Source organism: Gadus morhua, unplaced genomic scaffold (genome assembly GCF_902167405.1).
Source record: "Gadus morhua unplaced genomic scaffold, gadMor3.0, whole genome shotgun sequence".
Lineage (NCBI taxonomy): Eukaryota > Metazoa > Chordata > Actinopteri > Gadiformes > Gadidae > Gadus > Gadus morhua.
Genome location: NW_021964147.1, coordinates 284,546 through 311,727, shown reverse-complemented (window position 1 = coordinate 311,727; position 27,182 = coordinate 284,546). Strand labels below are relative to the sequence as shown.

At 43.7% G+C, this 27,182-nt stretch overlaps 1 protein-coding gene across 2 annotated transcripts in view; it reads left to right on the top strand.

The window, feature by feature from the left end:
* LOC115539279 (uncharacterized) overlaps positions 1-26,600 on the top strand; it is a 189,739-nt gene extending 163,139 nt beyond the window's left edge. The window contains exons 6-17 of one of the 2 annotated variants that reach the window (XM_030350355.1): positions 8,391-8,413; positions 11,793-11,829; positions 13,661-13,686; positions 13,820-13,850; positions 15,934-15,956; positions 16,087-16,123; positions 16,905-16,930; positions 17,062-17,098; positions 17,877-17,899; positions 18,034-18,067; positions 25,640-25,701; positions 25,949-26,600. In XM_030350355.1, the coding sequence (XP_030206215.1) occupies positions 8,391-8,413; positions 11,793-11,829; positions 13,661-13,686; positions 13,820-13,850; positions 15,934-15,956; positions 16,087-16,123; positions 16,905-16,930; positions 17,062-17,098; positions 17,877-17,899; positions 18,034-18,067; positions 25,640-25,701; positions 25,949-26,125 (536 nt within the window). In that variant the 3' untranslated portion in view covers positions 26,126-26,600. The remainder of the gene's footprint in view (positions 1-8,390; positions 8,414-11,792; positions 11,830-13,660; positions 13,687-13,819; positions 13,851-15,933; positions 15,957-16,086; positions 16,124-16,904; positions 16,931-17,061; positions 17,099-17,876; positions 17,900-18,033; positions 18,068-25,639; positions 25,702-25,948) is intronic. The other variant, XM_030350354.1, reaches the window with a different exon arrangement.
* Positions 26,601-27,182: the final 582 nt, after the last annotated feature.

Sequence of the window (27,182 nt, the reverse complement as noted above, 5' to 3'; positions counted from 1 at the left end):
GCTGAGAGGAAGCGGGGTCTAGGCCGGTCCCAGCGTTCCATGGGGCCGCCTCCGACTCCAGCCCCGGTGCAGCAGCCGCAGCCGCCGCGCACGGGGAGAGCAGCAGCGCCACGGACCGGGAAGTTCCTGACGCTTGCTCCTACTTTTTCTTTCCCTATTAAAGAAAAGAACGGCAGTACATGGTACCTAAAGAGCGATATTCCCCAGGCCACCTGCGTCCTACGCTTGTGGTGCGCTCCTCCATGTTGCCTCTTTCCCCCTCTCAGCCCGGTGGCTGTAGGGTGGCGGTCGGACGGCGTGTTCACATGGCCTCTGGTTCACCTGCTTCTAAGAAGCGGCGTCCCTTGGAGCCTCGTGGGCGGATCAGAGACTCGTTGCACGGTCTCCTGGTTCCCCACATTATAGGTGAGGAGATGGGTCCGCGCGCTGTGGCTACAGCCTGCGGACAGCGCATGCGCACAGGTGCTGCGGCCGGACGGCTCGTCCCCTGTTCAGCGGGCACGAGCGCGACGTCTAGACAGCTCGTTGTTTTTACAACTGCTAGTTGTGGTACGTCTCCTACGCTCGCTGAGCCTCCTCCCTTTCGTGGGAAGCCCCCCTTGGTTCACACGCAGTGTGAAGGCGGTAGGGGCAGAGGAATACGGGTTATTCCTGGACGGTCTTCCTCAGCTGTCGGCTCGCCCTCTCTCCAACCGCTATGCGTGTTGGCAAGAGCGGTGCGTTCTGCCATCGTGGTTGGACACCACGTTGAGATGGGGCCATCCCATACAGTTCAAGCGTCGTCCCCCACCCTTTATGGGGTTGGTGGAGACCACGCTACGGGACCCGGCTGCGAGCACGGCTCTGGCAGCAGAGGTGGCACGTCTCTTGGTAAAGGGGGCCATCACTGTCGTTCCCCCCCACGAGTCTCACCTAGGTTTTTATTCCCGCTACTTCCTGGTTTCCAAGAAGTCAGGGGAAATGAGACCTATTCTGGATCTTCGCGTGTTCAACAGATTCGTTGCCACGAGGAAGTTCAGAATGCTCACGGTCGGAGCATTGTTCCGGTGTGTGAGAGAGGACGATTGGTTCACATCCCTGGATCTCAAGGATGCTTACTTCCACGTCCCTGTTCGGCAGGCGCACAGGAAGTTTCTCCGCTTTGCCTTTATGGGGATGGCGTACGAGTACCAGTGTCTGCCGTTCGGCTATTCTCTGGCTCCGCGCACCTTCTCAAAGTGTGTGGAGACGGCGTTGGAACCGCTCAGACGTCAGGGAAAGAGGATTCTCTTCTACCTAGACGATCTGCTTATTCTGAGCAACTCAGAAGGGACACCATGTTGGTGATAAACCATCTCTCCTTCCTGGGTTTTGCCATCAACTGGGAGAAGAGCTCCCCGCTCCCCAGCCGGCAGACAGTCTACTTGGGGCTTTGCCTAGACTCAGCCACCATGACTGCGATGCTTTCGCCTCCTCGGCGAGACGCCATCCTGTCGGCGCTCTCCCGTTTTCACGTTCGCAGAAACGTGACCGCACTGTCCACCATGCGCCTGTTGGGGCTGATGGCAGCTGCCCACCCCGTGGTCCCCCTGGGTCTGCTTTTTATGCGCAGACTCCAGCGGTGGTTTGCTCGCCAACGGTTGGACCCCAGGCGACACAAGCTCAGGGTGCTCCTCGTCCCCCGTTCGGTGTCGCCAGACCTGGAATATTGGAAAGGACCCTCCGCCCTTCTCAAGGGTGTTCCACTGGGCAGGGTGGCGTCCTACGTAGTGGTCTTCACGGACGCCTCGTTGACGGGTTGGGGAGGAACGTGCCTCTCTCACTCGGTCGGAGACGAGTGGCGCACGCCCCCTACAGCACACATAAATGTGTTGGAGCTCGACGCTGTGAGGAAAGTGCTGTTGCATTTCTTTCACCTGGTGCGCGGCCGCCACGTTCTGATCAGGACAGACAGTGTGTCGGCGGTGGCGTACATCAACAGACAGGGGGGAGTCCGCTCCCCTGCTCTCCACCGAAAGGCGGTCGAGCTCTGGCTTTGGGTTCATCAGTATCTCCGCAGTCTGAGAGCCCTGCATATCGCGGGTGCCCAGAACTTTGGGACGGACCTCATGTCTCGAGGCGGTCCCCGCCGAGACGAGTGGCGGTTACATCCCGACATTGTCAGACTGATCTGGCAGAGGTTCGGGACAGCGCAGGTGGACCTCTTCGCGTCCCGGGAGAACACGCACTGCAGGTGGTGGTTCTCCCTCAGCCCTCGGGATCTTCCCCCGTTGGGGGTAGATGCGTTGGCACACACACCTTGGCCGCGGGCTCTCTTGTATGCGTTTCCCCCGCTCCAGCTGATCCTTCCTCTTCTGGAACGGGTCAGACAGGAGAGACTGTCCCTGATATTAGTGGCCCCGGAGAACCGTTCAGCTATGTGGTTTCCAGAGCTTGCCGCGCTCTCGCGGTCGGCACCTTGGCCAGTACCATTCAGGCCGGATGCGCTTTCACAGGCCCACGGGACGGTGCACCACCCGCCCGATGTCTCGGGACGGCTGTTGGTTTGGCTCCTGAGAGGTTGATCCTGCAGGGCAAAGGTTTGCCTGAGACGGTTATCAACACTATTCAGAGCGCTCGTGCGCCTTCTACTTCTTCCCTCTATGCGGCGAAGTGGTGCGCCTTCTCTAATTGGTGGGAGACGAACCACGCTGTCCCATCTCAATGCGAGGTGGGAAGCGTGCTTTCGTTTCTGCAAAACTTATTGGAAAACGGTTTGGCCTTCTCCACTATCAAGGTCTATGCGGCAGCCGTTTCGGCTGGCCATGCAGGCTGTGATGGTGGACCGATCTTCAGCCATCCACTGGTCAAGAGATTCTTGCGTGGGGCTAGACGGGTTAGGCCTGTTTCACGCGTGCTTACACCACGCTGGGATCTCCCCACCGTGTTGCGCGGATTGTCCAGGGATCCTTTCGAGCCTCTCTCCCAGGCCCCTTTGGATGCCCTGTCATTTAAGACGGCGCTCTTGTTGGCCTTGGTTTCTGCCAAGCGGGCCGGTGAGCTAACCGCTCTGTCTGTCAGCCCGAGTTGCTTGTTGCTAAACGAGGACAACTCCTTCGCGTTGCTCAGACCTAATCCTGCGTTCCTCCCGAAGAACATTAATAGTTCTTTTCGGTCGAGGGATATTGTGCTTAAGGCTTTTCACCCCCCGCCTCATTCTAGTGAGGCGGAGGCGGAGTTGCATCTCCTGTGCCCGGTTCGGGCGTTGGCTATGTACGTGAATCGCTCGGCAGCGTTCCGCTCCACACAACAGTTGTTTGTGTGTTATAGCGACGCTAGCAGGGGCCGCGCTCTCACTAAGCAGCGGTTTTTCTCGCTGGGTATGTGAGGGTGTTTGCCTAGCCTACTCTCGGCAGGGCTTGGCGCCACCGTTGGGCGTTAAAGCTCACTCCACACGGAGCGTGGCCGCTTCAACGGCTCTACTCAAGGGCGTTTCGGTGGAAGACATCTGCGCGGCTGCGTCTTGGTCTTCCCCCGGCCCCTTTGTCCGTTTTTACATGTTAGACATGTCCAGGGGCTCACTCGGCAACTCTGTGCTAGAGTCCGGGACCCCTTTTACGGCTTAAGAATATAGACATGTTCTTTAAAGCGGCGTGGTTGGATTTCCTCTCGCCGGCTGGCGAGTTGGTCTTGATTACCAGTCTCTTACTCTCCCACCTTTTTTCAAATGAAAAACAGGCTAGGGGGTTTTTCTATTGGCTCGCCAATTGTCTGCTGGTTTTGTTTACCAGTGAGGCACTCCCGCCGTTTTCTTCAAATAAGAAACGGCCGAGAGAGTCCCATTATTGGAGAGCCGAATTCCGTAGCTCCGCCCCCGCTGGTAGCGGACCTAATGGAAACCGTGTTGCTCTGGTTTTCTTTTCCTTTTCATGGGTTCCATGAAGCACGGAATAGAGCCGGAGTCTTTAAAGACTCACTTTTTTCTCCCTTGATCATTGCCTTGCTTGATCTAGGAGGAATTAGTTTTTATAAAGCTGTTGTGTTTTACACTTCCTTGGCTTTTTGAGTCTTAATGTGCTCTGGTGACTTAGGTCGTTTTGACTGGGGTCCAGCAGGAGTACATTGATCGGGCTCCGCTCGCAGCTTCACCTTAGCCCATAAGGCGAAGCCTAGACGGCGTAGCCTACATGAAATAGAACGATAGTTATGTTATTATAACTCTAGTTCTATGATTGTAGGCGTAGCCGTCTAGTTTCCCACCTGCTGTACCCTCCAAATGCTGAAAGAAAAGCGTGGAGGATGAGCGACGGTATACACCGCGTTATATAGACACGATACCGTGGGAAATGTGGGCGGTGCCCACGCTGATAGGTGCATAGTTTGAATTTCACGGGACAAGCCCATAAGGCGAAGCCTAGACGGCTACGCCTACAATCATAGAACTAGAGTTATAATAACATAACTATCGTTCTATATGCCAGCCTGTCCCCCGACCTGAAGACAGTATCTCTCGCCCTGAGCAGCGACCTCACATTACCTTCAAACCAGGGTTTCTGATTAGGGAACACCTTGATGGTTCTGGTGCGCAGTACTGTCTCGGTGATAAACTGGATGTAGTCCAGGACGTTAGAGGTGTACTCCTCCAAGTTGGCTCCCTGAGAAAATACCTCCCATACTGAGCTCTATAAACAGACCTGTAGTGATGTAACAGCTTCCTCGCTCCATACCTGTACTGTCTTCACAGCTGGTTTGGTTCTACAGCAACTGGTTTAGAAGATGGAATCAGTGTCAAGGAGATATGATCTGATAATCCGAGGTGTGGGGATGGTGCAGCTTTATATGCCCTCTGTATATTTGTATATACTTGGTCCAGAGAGTTTTTATCTCTGGTTGGAAAGTATACATTTTTGTGGAGTTATGAGAAGATTACTTTTAATTAACCCAATGTTGATATTTATTTACATTTTTATCTTATAGAAATGGGAATCACTGGAAATGGATGGGACGTTAACTGGTAAGTTCTTATTCAACATGTTTCACTGTGTTCATGAGTAACAGATTACTTATTAATATCCAGTGATTTGCAAGGGTTACTGACTCACACCAAGTCAAATGATATCGCTGTGACTCAAATCATTTAATCTAATTGTACCAGAGAGTCAGAGCCTACCTAGCAGAGGGACCAGAGTGGCAGACCTACTGAACAACATCATCTAGATATTAGATTATAGAATGGAGCTATCCATGTATATAAGACACTACTCTCATAGCTGGGGCGATGTGGCCAGCATAACGTCAGCTCAGTGGCGTTTATAATGTAGGTCACTGAGTCGTCATGACAACACAGAGCAGGGACAAAGGGTAGAAAGACTTCTGTCCTTGTTTGACCACGATAATGACAGCCGTCTCCCTACACGTATTCAGTCTGTTAAGATGTTCTTCTGTGTAGAGGCTAATACAGAGTGAAAACCAGGAACTGGTTCAACTGATTAGAATATAAGGAGCAGTTCATAATGATAGGATGGTTATGTTTCATAACATCAATCATAGTCCTGGGAGGTAAGGGTTACATTAAGCTTATTCAACTCATTTAACTAACATGTATCATGGTTAGGTTAAACTAACATGAATCTTGTTACATTAAACACTAACATGTGTCATGTTACATTAAACTATCATGTATCATGGTGCATTAAACTAACATGTATCAGGGTTATGCTGAATGATGTGACTGCTGTCCTGACATGTTGATGTGTTGTTTCTATCTACAGAATGGGATAAACAAATAGATGAGATGGTAAGTGTTATTACTGGTTTGATACAGAACACAATAACATGTGTGAAGCTAGCTGGCAGTGGTGGAGTTATTAGATTATGACCAGAGGCGGATTAACACCCAGGCTAGCCTCGGCTGAGCCTAGGGGCCCAGGTGTGCAAGGGGCCCTGGATTGGACAGACTATTTTCAATTTGACTTAAAATAAAAAAAGACTTGACCCCTATTGGCCCATAAGGTGACCTTGGGTGTCTTGAAAGGCGCCTCTAAATTAAATGTATTATTATTATTATTATAACAAGAACCATTAAAAAGTGAAGCAGCTGATTGGTAGATGTGTGGGCCATGTCATGTGACCAGGTTCATAAAGTCAGTTTGGTTGTAAAGGAATACGTCACGTCTGCTGGACAGCAAAGAGGCAGAATGTCTGAAAAGCGAAAAGCACAAGTGTTTCCATTTGTCGATATAGCACTCCGACTATTTATGACTCTGCCTGTGACCAATGCCAGCAGGGGGCGCTCTTTGCTCAAAATTGGTGCTAGTTACAGAAAGACTGAGATCCACAATGGGCCAAAACAGACTGAATCTCCTGTCTCTGATTTGTCCATTAACAGCGATATTCTGGGCAAATTGGATTTTACCAGCCTCCTTAAGGAGTTCTCTGTTGGTCGGTCGGTCCCCAGAAATACGTGGTCACAGCAGCTATGGGGAACTCACACTTGTTTCAGTATCATTTCTGTTTTAGTGAAGGCCGTCTCAATGTGTGTGTATGCCAGTGCTCCCAGAGTGTGTGCGTGAGGGCCATGTAATATTCCTAGCACACTTTTACACATGGCACTGAATTGAGTTTTTTCTGCGTGATCAGTAAGGGGGCCTCACACAAATAGTAGCCTAGGGGCCAATGACCACCTTAATCCACCACTGATGATGACCTTGTGATGAACCCAATGTTCATATTGGATTGACATTTTTATTTTATGGAAAAAGGAAACACCGGACCAGGTGAATGTGTGTTATGGTAAGTTCTTATTCGACAATTTTCACTGTGTTAATAAGTAACAGATAACTTACTAATATCCAGTGATTTTCAAGGGTTACTGACTCAAAAACAGTCAAATGATATCGCTGTGATTCAAACATTTCATCGAATTGTACCAGAGAGTCAGAGCCTACCTAGCAGAGGGACCAGAGTGGCAGACCTACTGAACAACATCATCTAGATATTAGATTATAGAATGGAGCTATCCATGTATATAAGACACTACTCTCATAGCTGGGGCGATCTGGCCAGCATAACGTCAGCTCAGTGGCGTTTATAACGTAGCACACTGAGTCGTCATGACAACACAGAGCAGGGACAAAGGGTACAAAGACTTCTGTCCTTGTTTGACCACGATAATGGCAGCCGTCTCCCTACACGTATTCAGTCTGTCAAGATGTTTTTCTGTGTAGAGGCTAATTCAGAGTGGAAACCAGGAACTGTTCAACTGATTCTACATGATTAGAATATATGGAGCAGTTCATAATAATAGGAATCTACGTTCCATAATATCAATCATAGTCCTGGGAGGTAAGCATTAGATTAAGCTTATTCAACTCATTCAACTAACATGTATCATGGTTACATTAAACTAACATGTATCATGGTTATAACCATGATGTTAGTTTAATCCATAGATTTAAATAACATGTATCATGGTTATAACCATGATGTTAGTTTAATCTATAGATTTATATAACATGTATCATGGTTATAACCATGATGTTAGTTTAATCTATAGATTTTAATAACATGTATCATGGTTATAACCTGACCCTAAACAGACCATAATGGAGATCCTTTGTTGCTGCCCTACATGCCAGTAGGCATAAAGGGCAGTCAGTAAGTACCATGGTGACATTAGACTAACTAATGATAGTGACTGCTGTCCTGACATGTTACTGTATTGTTTATCTCTATATAGCATTGAGGGAAGAACTTCATAAGGTAAGTGTTATTACTGGTTTGATACAGAACACAATAATATCTGTGACCCTAGCCGGCAGTGGTGGAGTTATTAGATGATGACCTTGTAATGAACCCAATGTTGATATTTTATTTACTTTTTATTTTATAGAAGAAGAAAACACAGAAACAGCAGATGAAGCTTGATGGTAAGTTCTTATTCCACATGTTTCACTTTCTAAATGAGTAGCAGATAACTTAGATAGAACATATTCAGCAGTTCGTAATAATAGGATCCATATCTTTCATAATATCAATCATAGTCCTGGGAGGTAAGGGTTAGATTAAACTCTGACATGTATCATGGTTACTTTAAACTCTATCATGTACCATGATAACATTAAACTACTGACATGTATTGTGTTTAGATTGAACTAACATGTATCATGATAACATTAAACTACTGACATGTATTGTGTTTAGATTGAACTAACATGTATCATGATACATTAAACTAACATGTATCATGATACATTCAACTAACATGTATCATGATAACATTAAACTACTGACATGTATTGTGTTTAGATTGAACTATCATGTATCATGGTTACATTAAACTAACATGTATCGAGGTTAACATGCATCAGGGTTATACTGAATGATATTGACTGCTCTCCTGACATGTTACTGTATTGTTTATCTCTATATAGAATTGATTGATCGACATAATGAGGTAAGTGTTATTAGTGTTTTGATTCAGAACACAATAATATGTTTGAAGGTTCAAGGAGTTTAATTGTCATTGCAGCACACAACGAAACACAGGTTGACACTCTCTAGCAGCAGTTAAGAGTTTAAATGTCTAAATGACACAAAACACAAAAAGACACAATAAGACAATCGCACAAAGACCAAATAACAAAAGTGGTTTAAAAATATATAGATAAAATAATATATATATAAGTGGATAAAGATTTCAGTGGAGGCCACAGCTGAAAAGTGCACAATACTTATAGTATACACACACACACACACACACACACACACACACACACACACACACACACACACACACACACACACACACACACACACACACACACACACACACACACACACATCACCCTGTACATATTGTGCCCATCAAGTCCAGTCTGTTGTGTGTGGGGGCGGGGGGGGGGGGGGGTTGTGGGGGTTGGAAGCTACTGCTCCTGGAGGAGAGTTGTCCTTAGTGCTTTGTTAGGGGGTTGGGGGGGTGATGGAGGCTACAGCTCTTGGGGAAAAGCTGTTCCTCAGTCTTGTGGTGCGGGCCCGCAGTGTGCGGTACCTCTCCCCTGATGGGAGGGGGACAAACAAGGTGTCTCCAGGGTGAGTTTTATCAGTGCTGATTGACCTTGCCTTCCTCTTCAGGCGGTCACCACACACAGAGTCCAGGTCTGGGAGGACAGCTCCTATGATCTTTATTGCTGACCTAACCACCCTGGCCAAGTCCCTCCTGCTCTCCGCTGTGCAGCCTGCATACCACACACTGCAGCCCTGGCAGAGGATGCTCTCAATTGTGCTCCTATAAGAGTGAATGAGCAGGAGTGTGGATAAACCAGCCTGTTGGAGCTTCAGTAGAAAGAAGAGCCTCTTCTGGGCCCTCTTTACAAGGTTGGAGATGTTAGTAGCCCATGTTAGGTCCTTGGTGTTGTACGTCCCCAGGAGTTTAACAGAGTCCACCCTCTCCACTTCTTCCCCGTTGATGGTAAGTGGGGTCTGCGTGGTCCTCTTGGACCTCCTAAAGTCCACGAGGATCTCATTTGTTTTGGTGGTGTTCAGGACCAGGTTGTTATCCACACACCACTCTGCCATGTGTTGGACCTCCTGCCTGTAATGGCACTCATTGTGGTCACTAATGAGCCCCCCAACAGTGGAGTCATCAGCTCATTTGATTATGGTGTTGGTTGAATGGATGGGTACGCAGTCATGGTGAAGAGGGTGTAGAGGGCTGGGCTGAGTACACACCCCTGGGGCGCACTGGTGTTCAAAGTTTTAGTTGAGGATGTCAGGTCCCCTACTCTGACATTCTGCGGTCTGTTTGAAACAAAGTCCAGGATCCATGAGCAGAGTGGGGTGGGGAGACCAAGATGGATGAGTTTGAGGACCAGTTTATGGGGGATTGTGGTGTTGAAGGCAGAGCTGAAGTCCACAAAGAGCATCCTTACATATGTGTTGGGGGGGTACTCCAGGGGGGACAGGGCTGTGTGGAGTGTGATGGAGACAGCGTCCTCTGGGGATCTGTTTGCCTTATAGGCAAACTGGTGGCTGATGGCTGGCAGGTAATGGGGATGGGGACGATGGTAGTGGACTTAAGGCAGGTGTGAACTGCCTTAAACCATCAGTATCATCAGTAGTGTCTGTAGTGTATGGGTGCATGTGAATAGTGTAGTGTAGTATTAGACCCATCTAAAGAACCTACAGCCCTGCTGTCTGGGTAGGATCAGAGAGTGAGATGGCCCAGAAGTGTGGAGGAGCCTGAGGAGCCTGGAATGGAGATCAGGGGCCCTATTTTAACGGTCTGAAACGGAAGTGAGAAGCGCCAAACGCAAGTAGCTTTGTGGGCGGTTCTATGGCGATGTTGCTATTTTATCGGCGGATAAATGACTATTGTGCCCGACGCAAATCTAAAAAGGGTTGGTCTGAAGTTGCCTAATTACCCGTAGGTGTGGTTTGGGCGTACCGTGCAATAAACCAATGTGAGTGCCATCTCCCATCCCCTTTAAGAGCCATGAGCGCATTTGAATCTAACGAGTTGATATTTCGACAGCGCTTTTGCAGTCTCCAATGAGACAGATGCATGCCCACATGAATTTCAAACTTCAAATGGCTCAGTTTATGGCCAAATAATCTGGCCCAATTCCCACATGGAATAGCGTTTTCTTCAACATCTTCAGAAATACTGAGTCCTCAAATACATTTCGGCAAAGAAAACTTAACACACATGTGATATGCAGTGACTGTGGTTCTATTTTATGATATACACATACATAACAAACATACATACATAAGTACATTAATAAACATAGTTTCTTACCAATATTGCGTGCATTATCGTTATTGCCTTGTGTTCCTAATATGCATGTGTCCTCCCAATGTTAATATACATTGCCATGGACTGTGTTATGTGTTACGTGTTTAGTTTGCCTGTGTTTAAACAGATGGACGCACACACGCGCGCCCGCATTCATTAATTAATTTACATATACACACACAAGTGTCACTCGCGGTAAAACAATGTTTTCTCAAGATCAAATACTCCTCAATCCTAAAAGTTATGGGCTTCTACACGATGACTGTGTTAAGAAAATATGTGTCTGCTGTACGGTGTTTGCAGATGCATTGATTTAAAAGTACAACTTATTACCGCTGTATCAGCTTTTCTTTCCCAAATAATTTACCAAGAATGTGTAGCTAGGTAGAATAGAGAAGCAAAGTGTATGCGCGAGGTGCTCAAGCAACATTATGCATGCGCCCTTAAAATAGCATCTGAACAACGCGTCACTGACTTTAAACCAGGTATTCCCTGGTTTGTGGCGGAATTGTTTTCTGAAACTGCAAAATAGCACCAGGGAATGTTTGGGCCAGAACACGCCGCCTCATTTTGCCGAACCGCCCCTTGGGGCGCAAGATCATTCCCTAATTTAACAACGAGTAGCGGTGGAGGGAGAAGAACGCTCTGGGCCAGTTGCAAACCAGCAATGACGCATGCGTCAGTGTAGAAAGTCAATTGCGCTGGATACACGGTAGGGCCTCGGGTGTGTTACAGCTCCTGCTGCCGCACCAGAGACACGCCTCCACAATCCCCTGAACCTTCCAGAGCGAGGTCATCACAGTGGTCTTATATTTGTAGTCAGATAGAGTTTTGATGCGTCTCCACATGCTCCTGGGTTCTGTGTTTTCAAAGTGACCCTTAATGCGCTGTCTGTACTTGCCTTTGGCCTCTTTTTTTTTGCATACATTTTTGTGGAGTTTTGGTAATACTTTCTTGGTAATACTAATAATAGTTAATAGATGATGACCATGTGTAATGAACCTAATGTTGATATTTTATTTAAATTTTTGTCTTATAGAAATACGAAACAATGGACCTGAATCATGAGATCATTGGTAAGTTCTTATTCCACATGCTTCACTTCTTATTCCACATGCTTCACACCATTTCTGAATATCCAGTGATTGCCAGGGTTACTGACTCACACCAACTCAGATGATTTCGCTGAGATTCAAAACATTTCTGGGGCGATGTGGCCAGCATAACGTCAGCTCGGTGGCGATTATAACGTAGCTCACTGAGTCGTCATGCAACACAGAGCAGGGACAAAGGGTAGAAATGGCGCTTTCCCTCCTTTCGTTCGTAGACTCGGTCCGATTCAGGGTGAAGGTGAGGCTTTGTTACATTTTCATTTGGTTCGGTCAGCGTTCACACTGGACTCTGATAAGCCGACCGTATTGTAAACCAACGCCTCGCGGTCGGCGGGTCGCTCGTCTGTTGGACAGAACCTCAGAGGGAAACTCACAACGCCTCCTAGTTGAGGACAACATCAATGGAGAAGCTTTGTGCAGTGTTGAGTTTTTCATTTTTCTTCGGTGTTCCTACAAGTTAAGAATCATTTGGAGGAACTTCCACCATTCTTTAACTGAGTAATTAAAACAAGTAATCCATGACACACAATTTTATGAGCCACAAAATGTCTTTACATATTCTTCCGGCCATATCTCTATGACTGCGTTCCCCTCCTTATTGCACCACGTCTGACTCACGTATACCTGGTTGAATAGGCTTTTTATGTTTCCTGTGTGTGGATGAAGTGCACATCCCACCCACAAGGCATTGTGTGTCGGTTCGGTTCCTATGGTTGACTGAGGTCAAGCCGGCTGCCCCTACATTTGGTGTGCACGCATATTCTATCCTTTAAGGAAAATTAATTGAAACTAATTGAAAATAATTATGTAACTACGTCCTGTTTTCAAAACAAGCTGTTAACACACTTTATACAGAAACCGCAGTGCCTAAACACTAACACAAAATCAATCATGTTATAGAAGGTTCAGATCGTGTTTAAAACTTAAAGCAAACCAGAGTTCACTTGGAAGCGGACATAGAACCCCGTTTTCAAGCAGACCACAGTTTTTTTTGTTTCTGACTAAACTAGAGTAGAGAAAAGAATAAAGAAAGAAAAAAGCAATACAGTTTGCTGCCCTCACTAGTTTTTATCTTGCAGCCTGCTTTGCTCACTGAAGGGGGGGATGGGTTACTGTTTGATGCTATATCCACATTTGAGTTTCCACATCAAAGTTAGTCTGTTTAATGTAGAATCACAGAAACCCCCAGACTCATTTAAAGTGCAGAGACCCCAAGCACCAGGACAGCGTCTGTACACCAAGAGTACAGAACCGCTTTGCTCCACGAGGACGCTTCAGAACCCCCACGGGAGAGTGCTCCGAGAGAGCCGCTCTGAGAGCCGCTCCGAGAGCCGCTCCGAGAGCCGCTCCGAGAGCCGCTCCGAGAGCCGCTCAGAGAGAGCCGCTCTGAGAGAGCCGCTCTGAGAGCCGCTCTGAGAGAGCCGCTCCGAGAGAGCCGCTCCGAGAGAGCCGCTCCGAGAGAGCCGCTCCGAGAGAGCCGCTCTGAGAGAGCCGCTCCGAGAGCCGCTCAGAGAGAGCCGCTCTGAGAGCCGCTCTGAGAGCCGCTCTGAGAGCCGCTCAGAGAGAGCCGCTCAGAGAGAGCCGCTCCGAGAGAGCCGCTCTGAGAGCCGCTCTGAGAGAGCCGCTCTGAGAGAGCCGCTCTGAGAGCCGCTCTGAGAGCCGCTCAGAGAGCCGCTCTGAGAGAGCCGCTCAGAGAGAGCCGTACTAAGATAACATTAAATTAAAATGTCTCATGGTTATGCTGAATGATAGTGACTGCTGTCCTGACCTGTTGATGTATTGTTTATCTCTATAGAAGGGGTTTATAGAAGACGTCTGATGGTGAGTGTTATCACTGGTTTGATACAGAACACAATAACATGTGTGACCCTAGCTGGCAGTGTTGTTATTAGATGATGACCTTGTAATGAACCCAATGTTGATATTTTATTCACATTTTTATTTGATTGTAAAGGAAACAGAGGGAGCAAACAGGAGGTTAAATGGTAAGCTAATATTCCACATGTTTCACTTTGTAAATGAGTCACAGATCATTTATTAATATCGAGTCATTTACAAGGGTTACTGACTCACACCAAGCCAAATGATGTCGCTGTGATTCAAAACATTTCATCGAATTGTACCAGAGAGTCAGAGCCTACCTAGCAGAAGGACCAGAGTGGCAGACCTACTGAACAACATCTTCTAGATCAGGGTTCCTCGACCTCTTTATTACTGAGGCCCGGTATGCGTATTTATATGGGGGGTTATTGTTAGGGTTGGTGTGAGGCCTCAGCCTGTGGTCCTGTAGTAATGAACTTCAAAATATCAATGGCCACTACATTTTTCCCCACTGATACAGTAAGCGCCATAAGTCCTTTCCTGAAACCTGTTCCACACACATAACAACCCAACATAACAACAGTGGCATGAAGACTTTACCATGTGTAGCAGGCTAGTGGCTGTGGGGTTTCCACGCTACCAAGTTGAATAGTAAACCACACAATACACAGAGCAGTACAACGTCACATGATTTATTTACCAGGTGAATAACAATCACCGTGGTGGGAAAAGGGTAATCCACAATCCGTAATCCGTATCCAGGAATCATCGCCAGAAGGGCCCTCCAACAAAGCGGTCGGTACACAGTGGGGATAGTCAGACGGTCCTCTCTCTCTCTCTCTCTCTCTCTCTCTCTCTCTCTCTCTCTCTCTCTCTCTCTCTCTCTCTCTCTCTCTCTCTCTCTCTCTCTCTCTCTCCCTCTTTCTCTCTCTCTCTCTCTCTCTCTGTCTCTGTCTGTCTCTGTCTCTGTCTCTCTGTCTCTCTCTGTCTCTGTCTCTGTCTCTCTCTGTCTCTGTCTCTGTCTCTGTCTCTGTCTCTGTCTCTGTCTGTGGTAGCCTGCTCTCCCCTTTAAGCCCAAGCACTCCTGCCTAATGCTCCTCAGGCTTGCATCGTTAAGGGAGGAAGTCCATGTAATGCTTGGGGGTGGAGCCAGCATGCTGCCAGATTTCTCGCTTTGATCACCACTCCCCTCACTCCTCCCCGCCGCCTGCCACACACGATAGAGAAGTGGGGTTGGGATTGGTTGGTGTGACGGCCTCTCATTTGAATTTTGTGGAAGCATTTTTTAATTTATTTTTTAATTCAGGTAGGCTTTATTTCTAAATCTCTGCGGCCCGGAGGTTGAGAACTCCTGTTTGGTGGGAATTTCTGGACCACGTCAATCGTTTCTTTATAAACTGAGTAGGAATAAAGAGTCTACCGAACTTATAACAATTAGGGTAGTATATTTAAGTAATAAACGTACAATAACATACAACAAACATACAACAAACAAACAACAAATAAACATTAATCCGAGGTCTAACATACAATCATCCGAGGCCTCAGATGGGAGTTCTCCCTGCGTCTCTCCAAGAGCTCCTCAAGGAGAGGTCGGATCCATTGGCAAAAGCAAGGACTTCAGGTCTCAGGAGGCTGAGAACAGCTCTGACCCCAATATGACTATAGTACTGGTTAACCAGATGGTAAACTATCAGTGCACCTCCTCAGGATGTCATGAAGGGGGACGTAGCCGTGCCTAATCAGTTGGAGCCCTGGCTTCTCCACCTTCTCAACCTTCCCGAGGGGCTCAAGGAAACATACCAAGAAATGGCAGTTAGAGAAACGGAATAGGCCCATTACACCTGGACTATATATTATATTATAGAATGGAGCTATCCATGTATATAACACACTAATCACATAGCTGGGGTGATCACGACAACACAGAGCAGGGACAAAGGGTAGAAAGACTTCTGTCCTTGTTTGACCACGATAATGGCAGCCGTCTCCCTACACGTATTCAGTCTGTCAAGATGTTCTTCTGTGTAGAGGCTAATTCAGAGTGGAAACCAGGAACTGGTTCAACTGATTCTACATGATTAGAATATATTGAACCGTTCATAATAATAGGATGGGATGCATGTTTCATAGTCCTGGAAGGTAAGGGTTGGATTAAACTCTTAACATGTATCATGGTTACATTTAACTAACTAATGATAGTGACTGTTGTGCTGACATGTTGCTGTATTGTTTATCTCTATATAGTATGGATTGACCTCTTTCTGGAGGTAAGTGTTATTACTGCTTTGATACTGAACACAATAATATCTGTGACCCTAGTTGGCAGTGGTGGAGTTATTAGATGATGACCTTGTGATGAACCCAATATTGATGTTTTTATTTACTTCTTTTTTTTAGCAAATGAAAAGTCGGGAACTGGATAGGGAGTTAACTGGTAAGTTCTTATTCCACATGTTTCACTTTGTTAATGAGTAACAGATCATTTATTAATATCCAGTATTTTGCAAGTATTACTAACTCACACCAAGTCAAATGATATCGCTGTGATTCAAAACATTTCATCTAATTGTACCAGAGAGTCAGAGCCTACCTAGCAGAGGGACCAGAGTGGCAGACCTACTGAACAACATCATCTAGATATTAGATTATAGAATGGAGCTATCCATGTATATAAGACACTACTCTCATAGCTGGGGCGATGTGGCCAGCATAACGTCAGCTCAGTGGCGTTTATAACGTAGCTCACTGAGTCGTCATGACAACACAGAGCAGGGACAAAGGTTAGAAAGACTAATGTCCTTGTTTGACCACGATAATGGCAGCCGTCTCCCTACACGTATTCAGTCTGTCAAGATGTTCTTCTGTGTAGAGGCTAATTCAGAGTGGAAACCAGGAACTGGTTCAACTGATTCTACATGATTAGAGTATATGGAGCAGTTCATAATGATAGGATGGTTACGTTTCATAATATCAACCATAGTCCTGGGAGGTAAGGGTTACATTCAACTAACCTGTATCATGACTATATTAAACTCTTAACATGTATCATGTTACATTAAACTAACATGTATAATGGTTACATTAAACTAACATGTATCATGGTTACATTAAACTAACATATATCATGGTTCCATTCAACTAACATGTATCATGGTTATGCTGAATGATAGTGACTGCTGTCCTGACATGTTGTTGTATTGTTTATCTCTTTATAGAATTGGCTAATCAAATATGTCTGAAGGTAAGTGTTATCACTGGTTTAATACATAGCACAATAATATCTGTGACCCTAGCTGGCAGTGGTGGAGTTATGATGTGATGATCTTGTAATGAACCCAATGTTGATATTTTATTTTAATTTTTATTTGATAGAAAACGGTAAAACAGGAACAGGATGGGGAGTTTTACAGTAAGTTATTTTTCTACATGTTTCACTGTGTTAATGAGTAATAGATAACTTATTAATGTACAGTGATTTGCAAGGGTTACTGACACCAAGTCAAATGATATCGCTGTGATTCAAAACATTTAATCTAATTCTACCAGAGAGTCAGAGCCTACCTAGCAGAGGGACCAGAGTGGCAGACCTACTGAACAACATCATCTAGATATTATATTATAGAATGGAGCTATCCATGTATATAAGACACTACTCTCATAGCTGGGGCGATGTGGCCAGCATAACGTCAGCTCAGTGGCGTTTATAACGTAGCTCACTGAGTCGTCATGACAACACAGAGCAGGGTCTAAGGGTAGAAAGACTTGTGTCCTTGTTTGACCACGATAATGGCAGCCGTCTCCCTACACGTATTCAGTCTGTTAAGATGTTCTTCTGTGTAGAGGCTAATTCAGAGTGGTAACCAGGAACTGGTTAAACTGATTCTATATGATTAGAATATATGGAGCAGTTCATAATAATAGGATGGATACGTTTGATAATATCAATCATAGTCCTGGGAGGTAAGCCTTACGTTAAACTAACATGTATCATGTTACATTAAACTCTAACATTTATCATGGTTACATTAACCAAATATTTGTCATGGTTACATTAAACTAACATGTATCATGGTAACAATAAACTCTGACATGTATCATAATTACCTTCCACTAACATGTATCATGGTTATGCTGAATCATATTGACTGCTTTCCTGACATGTTACTGTATTGTTTATCTCTATATAGAATTGATTGATCAACTTCTGAAGGTAAGTGTTATTACTGGTTTGATACAGACCACAATAATATGTGTGACCCTAGCTGGCAGTGGTGGAGTTATTAGATGATGACCTTGTAATGAACCCAATGTTGATATTTTATTCACATTTTTATTTGATTGAAGAAGGTAAAAAAGGAACGGAAGAGGGAGTCAGCGGGTAAGTTCTTATCCCACATGTTTCACTGTGTTAATGAATAACAGATTATTTATTAATATCCATTGTTTTGAAAGGGTTATTGACACCAAGTCAAATGATATTGCTGTGATTTAAAACATTTAATCTAATTGTACCAGAGAGTCAGAGCCTACCTAGCAGAGGGACCAGAGTGGCAGACCTACTGAACAACATCATCTAGATATTAGATTATAGAATGGAGCTATCCATGTATATAAGACACTACTCTCATAGCTGGGGCGATGTGGCCAGCATAACGTCAGCTCAGTGGCGTTTATAACATAGCTCACTGAGTCGTCTTGACAACACAGAGCAGGGACAAAGGGTAGAAAGGGTGCTTCCATTGAAAATATCAATGGAACAACTTTGGGTAACCCTTCCTTTTACAGTCCCCTAATTACTAGGTATTTACCCGGTACATACATGGTAAATTATAGTGTATTACTGGGTAATTACCACTGGTAATAAGAAGGTAAATACAGAGGTAGTTACCCGGTAAATACATGGTAAATCATAGTGTATTACTGGGTAATTACCACTGGTAATAAGAAGGTAAATAGAGGAATTATCCGGTAAATTATAGTGTATTACTGTGTAATTACCACTGGTAATAAGAGGGTAAATACAGAGGAATTACAGCTGATGTACCAAGTAAAACCTTCACTATTACCCATCAACTCAACTAAGTAGCGTGTAGTTGTAACTGTTTTAGGTTGGTAATAACTCCGATATTGTGTACTTCCTAGGAAATTAGGCAACCAATTCTTAGAAACACCCATTATCCAAGGTTTATGTTGGTAACAGCCCAAATTTAATGATGTACTATCTAGAAATTAGCATAGTACTTTAAAATAAAATACTTTTTCTTAGTTATTATTCATAGCTACACCCATTTAGAAAGGGTTTATTCGATTTACCACTATGGAATTACTTACCTGGTAACAACCTCTGCAGGAATCTGTTTTCCTCTAGTGTCATGGTACATCTTCTTAAATACTGGGTACGAAGCCGTTTGTTTCCATGGTATTACCAGGTTCTTACCATATAATTCATAATAGATACATTCCATTATCCATGCAGTCAACACAAACTTGTACCATGTACGTTCTGCGACGTTACCAAGTAAAACACGACAATTTACCCAGTAATTAAGCTGAAACTGTACTGTAAAAGGAAGCCTTGTTTGTTTCCATGGTATTACCAGGTTCTTACCATATAATTTGTAATACATTATTCCCTTTTCCATGCAATCAACACAAACTTGTACCATGTACGTTCTGCGACATTACCAAGTAAAACACGGCAATTTACCCAGTAATTAAGCTGAAACTGTACTGTAAAAGGAAGCCTCGTTTGTTTCCATGGTATTACCAGGTTCTTACCATATAATTTGTAATACATTATTCCCTTTTCCATGCAGTCAACACAAACTTGTACCATGTACGTTCTGCGACGTTACCAAGTAAAACACGACAATTTACCCAGTAATTAAGCTGAAACGGTACTGTAAAAGGAAGCCTTGTTTGTTTCCATGGTATTACCATGTTCTTACCATATAATTTGTAATACATTATTCCCTTTTCCATGCAGTCAACACAAACTTGTACCATGTACGTTCTGCGACGTTACCAAGTAAAACACGACAATTTACCCAGTAATTAAGCTGAAACTGTACTGTAAAAGGAAGCCTTGTTTGTTTCCATGGTATTACCAGGTTCTTAACATATAATTTGTAATACATTATTCCCTTTTCCATGCAATCAACACAAACTTGTACCATTTACGTTCTGCGACATTACCAAGTAAAACACGACAATTTACCCAGTAATTAAGCTGAAACTGTACTGTAAAAGGAAGCCTTGTTTGTTTCCATGGTATTACCATGTTCTTACCATATAATTTGTAATACATTATTCCCTTTTACATGCAGTCAACACAAACTTGTACCATGTACGTTCTGCGACGTTACCAAGTAAAACACGACAATTTACCCAGTAATTAAGCTGAAACTGTACTGTAAAAGGAAGCCTTGTTTGTTTCCATGGTATTACCAGGTTCTTACCATATAATTTGTAATATATTATTCCCTTTTCCATGCAGTCAACACAAATTTGTACCATGTACGTTCTGCGACGTTACGAAGTAAAACACGACAATTTACCCAGTAATTAAGCTGAAACTGTACTGTAAAAGGAAGCCTTGTTTGTTTCCATGGTATTACCAGGTTCTTACCATATAATTTGTAATACATTATTCCCTTTTCCATGCAGTCAACACAAACTTGTACCATGTACGTTCTGCGACGTTACCAAGTAAAACACGAAAATTTACCCAGTAAGTTAGCTGAAACTGTACTGTAAAAGGAAGCCTCGTTTGTTTCCATGGTATTACCAGGCTCTTACCATACAAGTTGTAACTGGTTATTCCCTTCTCCATGCAATCAACACAAACCAAATATGTTCTGCAACATCGTTCACCAGTAGTTAAGCACTTTAATTGTTGTTATAAAACCCCAATCCACTGTTGATGAAAGGCATATTAAAATTAAACAAAATCAAAGGCTTATCTTTCAAACAATGCATATCTCACAAACAAGCACTGAACACTGAAGAAATCAGACAAAAAAAAGAGCCGTCTGCATCAACTCAATTTAAATGTTACTGATGGTGTTTTCATAAAACACATGACAGTGTTATGGCAAGTGACCACAAGGAAGACTGCTTCAACCTCTACAATTTGAATAAGTGGTGAATGCCATGCAGCAATCTGCCTATGGGAGCATCTTTGTGGTCATTCGCAAACCAATGAGTCCACTCGATGAATGAGAGATGACTCTTTAGTGTCTTCTCTGTGAGGTATCCCTGCAGTCTCCACATCTGGGATTTGAAGGCTGACCAAGACCTGACCAGGTACCTCCAAATCTCCCCTTCCATACTGTAATAAAGAATCAGAAGACAAGAAAATAAACATTAGGAATGTCAATTAATGAACATTTCTAGAACATGTAGAACTCAAAGATTATTTTGTTTATCAGTTAAGAAAGGATGCTGGTCCTCTGGCCATTGTGTTTGGTCATATTGAAAAGAGAAAAAGGCATTGCCATAAATACAGTTAATAGGACGGGAGGGGACAGGCTGTTAGCTCCGGTTAGCCATTTAGCATCGAGCTAGCCGAGCTTCTGTCATTCAAATAACTCGGACATGTTGTTTAAAAACTATAACATCGAATTTATTAAAATATCCGGATTTAATCGGTCTCTCTCCCATAAGTACAGTTAATAGGACGAGAAGAGACAGGCTCTGTTAGCCCCGGTTAGCGCGATGCTAAAGAGCAGCTCTACAGGAGCATGCCACCTTTAGCCTCCGGTTTGATATTCGGTTTACCACCCAATCGGATTCATCAACATAAGTGCAATACATTACGGGCTTAGTATGTTGAGGAAGGTTTAGGACACCGTATCGCGAAAAATCACAAACACATGTTGGCGCCATCAATGTCAGTGCAACAACGTCATTTACGTTCTGGCTGCTACCTGTTTTAGGGACCGTCAACAAATTACACTCACCGATAGGTGGCAGAGACGTTAGCATGGAATTGTTTCAGGAAATTAATCACACAAATATATTGCAATATAGTTAATCATAATGCAGTTAATAGTTTAATATTCGAAAAAAAATCGACTAAACTATATTTGAAATTATTAATTGCATTCCGTTTAACAATAATGCAATATATTAGCAAAGTTACCTGCAGTAAGTAGCAGACCACCATTGGCAACTACTACTACAATCAGGTGACAAAATGTATTTTTTAGTGATTTTTATATTATTTTATATGATTTATTTCCAGAAACAATTCCATGGTAACGTCTCTGCCACCAGTCGGTATGTGTAACTTGTTGACGGTCCCTAAAACAGGTAGCAGCCAGAACGTAAATGACGTTGTTGCACAGACATCGATGGCGACAACATGTGTTTGTGATTTTCGCGATGCACCGTCCTCAACATACTAAGCCCGTAATGTATTGCACTTATGTTGATGAATCCGATTGGGTGGTAAACCGAATATCTGGCGAATATCAAACCGGAGGCCAACTTGCACCTGTTGAGGTGGCATGCTCCGGTAGAGCTGCTCTTTAGCATCGCGCTAACCGGGGCTAACAGAGTCTCTTCCCGTCCTATTAACTGTACTTATGGGAGAGAGCCCGATTAAATCCGGATATTTTAATAAATTTGGTGTTATAGGTTTTAAACAACATGTCCGAGTTATTTGAATGACAGAAGCTCCGCTAGCTCGATGCTAAAGTGCTAACCGGAGCTAACAGCCTGTCCCCTCCCGTCCTATTAACTGTATTTATGGCTATGCCTTTTTCTCTTTTCAATATGACCAAACACAATGGCCAGAGGACCAGCATCCTTTTTTAACTAATAAACAAAATAATCTTTGAGTTCTACATGTTCTAGAAATGTTCATTAATTGACAGTCCTAATGTTTATTTTCTTGTCTTCTGATTCTTTATTGCAGTATGGAAGGGGAGATTTGGAGGTACCTGGTCGGGTCTTGGTCAGCCTTCAAATCCCAGATGTGGAGAATGCAGTGATACCTCACAGAGAAGACACTAAAGAGTCAACTCTCATTCATCGAGTGGACTCATTGGTTTGCGAATTACCACAAAGATGCTCCCATAGGCAGATTGCTGCATGGCATGCACCGCTTATTCAAATTGAAGAGGTTGAAGCAGTCTTCCTTGTGGTCACTTGGCATAACAATGTCATGTGTTTTATGAAAACACCATCAGTAACATTTAAATTGAGTTAATGTGGACGGCTCTTTTTTTTGTCAGATTTCTTCAGTGTTCAGTGCCTGTTTGTGAGATATGCATTGTTTGAAAGATAAGCCTTTGATTTTGTTTAATTTTAATATGCCTTTCATCAACAGTGGTTTGGGGTTTTATAACAACAATTAAAGTGCTTAATTACTGGTGAACGATGTTGCAGAACATGTATGGTTGTTGATTGCATGGAAAAGGGAATAATCAGTTACAACTTATATGGTAAGAGCCTGGTAATACCATGGAAACAAACTAGGCTTCCTTTTACAGTACAGTTTCAGCTTACTTACTGGGTAAATTGTCGTGTTTTACTTGGTAACGTCGCAGAACGTACATGGTACAAGTCTGTGTTGACTGCATGTAAAAGGGAATAATGTATTACAAATTATATGGTAAGAACCTGGTAATACCAAGGAAATAAACGAGGCTTCCTTTTACAGTACAGTTTCAGCTTAATTACTGGGTAAATTGTCGTGTTTTACTTGGTAACGTCGCAGAACGTACATGGTACAAGTTTGTGTTGACTGCATAGAAAAGGGAATAATGTATTACAAATGATATGGTAAGAACCTGGTAATAACATGGAAACAAACGAGGCTTCCTTTTACAGTACAGTTTCAGCTTAATTACTGGTTAAATTGACGTGTTTTACTTGGTAACGTCGCAGAACGTACATGGTACAAGTTTGTGTTGACTGCATGGAAAAGGGAATAATGTGTTGCAAATTATCTGGTAAGAACCTGGTAATACCATGGAAACAAACGAGGCTTCCTTTTACAGTACAGTTTCAGCTTAATTACTGGGTAAATTGACGTGTTTTACTTGGTAACGTCGCAGAACGTACATGGTACAAGTTTGTGTTGACTGCATGGAAAAGGGAATAATGTATTGCAAATTATCTGGTAAGAACCTGGTAATACCATGGAAACAAACGAGGCTTCCTTTTACAGTACAGTTTCAGCTTAATTACTGGGTAAATTGACGTGTTTTACTTGGTAACGTCGCAGAACGTACATGGTACAAGTTTGTGTTGACTGCATGGAAAAGGGAATAATGTGTTACAAATTATATGGTAAGAACCTGGTAATACCATGGAAACAAACGAGGCTTCCTTTTACAGTACAGTTTCAGCTTAATTACTGGGTAATTTGTCGTGTTTTACTTGGTAACGTCGCAGAACGTACATGGTACAAGTTTGTGTTGACTGCATGGATAATGGAATGTATCTGTTATAAATTATATGGTAAGAACCTGGTAATACCATGGAAACAAACGGCTTCGTACCCAGTATTTAAGAAGATGTACCATGACACTAGAGGAAAACAGATTCCTGCAGAGGTTGTTACCAGGTAAGTAATTCCATAGTGGTAAATCGAATAAACCCTTTCTAGATGGGTGTAGCTATGAATAATAACTAAGAAAAAGTATTTTATTGTGAAGTACTATGCTAATTTCTAGATTGTACATTATTAAATTTGGGCTGTTGCCAACATAAACCTTGGATAATAGGTGTTTCTAAGAAGTACACAATATCGGAGTTATTACCAACCTAAAACAGTTAGTTAGTTACTTAGTTGAGTTGATGGGTAATAGTGAAGGTTTTACTTGGTACATCAGCTGTAATTCCTCTGTATTTACCCTCTTATTACCAGTGGTAATTACACAGTAATACACTATAATTTACCGGATAATTCCTCTGTATTTACCTTCTTATTACCAGTGGTAATTACCCAGTAAAACACTATGATTTACCATGTATTTACCGGGTAACTACCTCTGTATTTACCTTCTTATTACCAGTGGTAATTACCCAGTAATACACTATAATTTACCATGTATGTACCGGGTAAATACCTAGTAATTAGGGGACTGTAAAAGGAAGGGTTACCCAACTTGGTAAGGTCTTTGGTTTTTTCATTCTGATTTGGTCTACAAATTAAAAATGATTTTGAGGAACTTCCAACATTCTTTAACTGAATAATGGAAAAACAATTAATTGGTGACTCACACTTTCACCACAGAATCCCTTTATATAATCTTCAGACCATCAGGGCTAAGGGCATAGGCCATATAGGCGGTCGCCTGGGCACGTCACCTCTAAAAGGAAAAAATAAAATAATATTAATGATAATACAATTCATCGGGCACCCTTCCCCATGTTCTGCCTTGCGGAAAGAAATTAACAAATAAGGACAGAAAAAAATGTAATCCACTTGGCTGCCCTCAGAGGTTTCATCTTGTAGCCTACTTTGTTCACTGAAAGTGGGGGGATGGGTTACTGTTTGATGCGAAAAAAGACTCATTTGAAGTGCAGAGACCCCAAACACCAGGACAGCGTCTGTACACCAAGAGTACAGAACTCTCTCAGAGCTGCTCTGAGTGCTGCTCCGAGAGATCTGCTCTGACTGTAAAACTGTAAAAAATGAACTTTGAAAGCTTTTTCAACGTTGTTGGACATTTTGTTACATCTATTATTTTGTTGATAAGTGCTGCTATCCTGGGTCCAGCGCACAAAGTTGAACATATCTAAACTGTATTGCTCAGTTGAAAAAAGGCCGAAAGAGAGAGGCAGGCTTCAGGCGAGGAACTTAGAAAATGGAGAAAACAGTAGGAGGGGGAAAGGAAAGCCTTCATTTGTGGTGGCTAGCTAGCTACTCTGCAGCAGCAGCTACAGGTTTTCTTTGTGATGTTAGACTAACTTTATCTACTCTATAACCGTCCAGGTGGAGCTGCTGGAGAAGGGACAGCTCGTTACACATCCACAAATCTCCCCTCTACGGAGCTTGTACGTTCAACCCATTATTTGTGGTCTCTGTGTCATTAATAATAAACTGCTATTTATTTTTTATTATTATAGTTATTATTATTATTATTATTGTTGAATGTTACAGTTACACCTTGTTACTAATTAATTGTAGTTCTTGGTCAAATGATATAAAGTGTATTTGTACAGTGCTACCTTATATGTAGTAGAATGACAGAGGACTTGATGCAGTGGTAACAGTATGGATGAACTGTGTGTTTGAACACAGCCTGCAGGTCTAGAGACATCCATCCCTCCAGCTCCCTCCAGTGAAACACAGCCTGCAGGTCTAGAGACATCCATCCCTCCAGCTCCCTCCAGTGAAACACAGCCTGCAGGTCTAGAGACATCCATCCCTCCAGCTCCCTCCAGTGAAACACAGCCTGCTGAAGGTGAGTTGTGTTAATTATGTTAAAGCTTCAGTTATATAATGAGAATGACAATATGAACTAATCCAGATTCTATTAAATATCCACGATCATTTCACCCTGTACCTCTGAAATGTTTTATCCACAAATAGATGCGAGGGAATCTATTAGACTATATTAGAGTGCAACTTAATCCCATCAAAAAATAATTTAAATCAAGATGACCTTTGGACCTTTTTTCACTTGTCTAATTGAACACTACTGGTCAACCGTTATCTATAGTCATGCTCATTGTGTGTGTCTTGTTTTTTGTGTGTGGTTGTGTGGGTTGGTTGTGTTACTGGTTTTGGGGGGTGGTTGTGTGTGTCTGGCTGAGTCTCTACTTGTGTTGGGTGTTTGTGTTTCTGGGTGAGCCCCTGGTTGTGTGGAGTGGTAGTGTATCTCTGGTTGTGTGTGTCTGGCTTTGTGTGAGTTTTTGGCTGTGTGTGTGTGTGTGTGTGTGTGTTTCTGGTGGGGTGTGTCTGGCTGTGTGTGTCTGTTTGTGTGTGTGTCTGGCTGTGTGTGTCTGTTTGTGTGTGTGTCTGGCTATGTCTGGGCTGTTTGTTTGTCTGGTTGTGTGTGTGTGTGTGTGTGTGTGTGTGTGTGTGTGTGTGTGTGTGTGTGTGTGTGTGTGTGTGTGTGTGTGTGTGTGTGTGTGTGTGTGTGTGTGTGTGTGTGTGTGTCCTCATCTCCACCTGAGAGTACCCAGCTGCAGAGCTGCTCCACTGGGTTTCAGTCTTCAGTGAGTGTTGCTGCATGTGGAGGCTGGCTGTATGTCCTGACTCTCTGCTGCCTTCTCTTCCAGAAACTACACCACTAATGTCCAGTGACTCTCCTGCACCAACCGGGGACCAACAAGAACACACTTCAAGAACAAGTACCCCTGATGTAACTATGGATGGTCATGATGATGACCAGAGTCTGGATGCCCTCGCCTACCGGTCTGGTACTGGACAGCTAGACATTGAGATGGGTCCAGTCCAAAAGCTGCCCAAAGAACGTAACAGGATTCTTTAATATCTCCGTTAGTCCCAAGTTTCCCATCGACCGTGATTC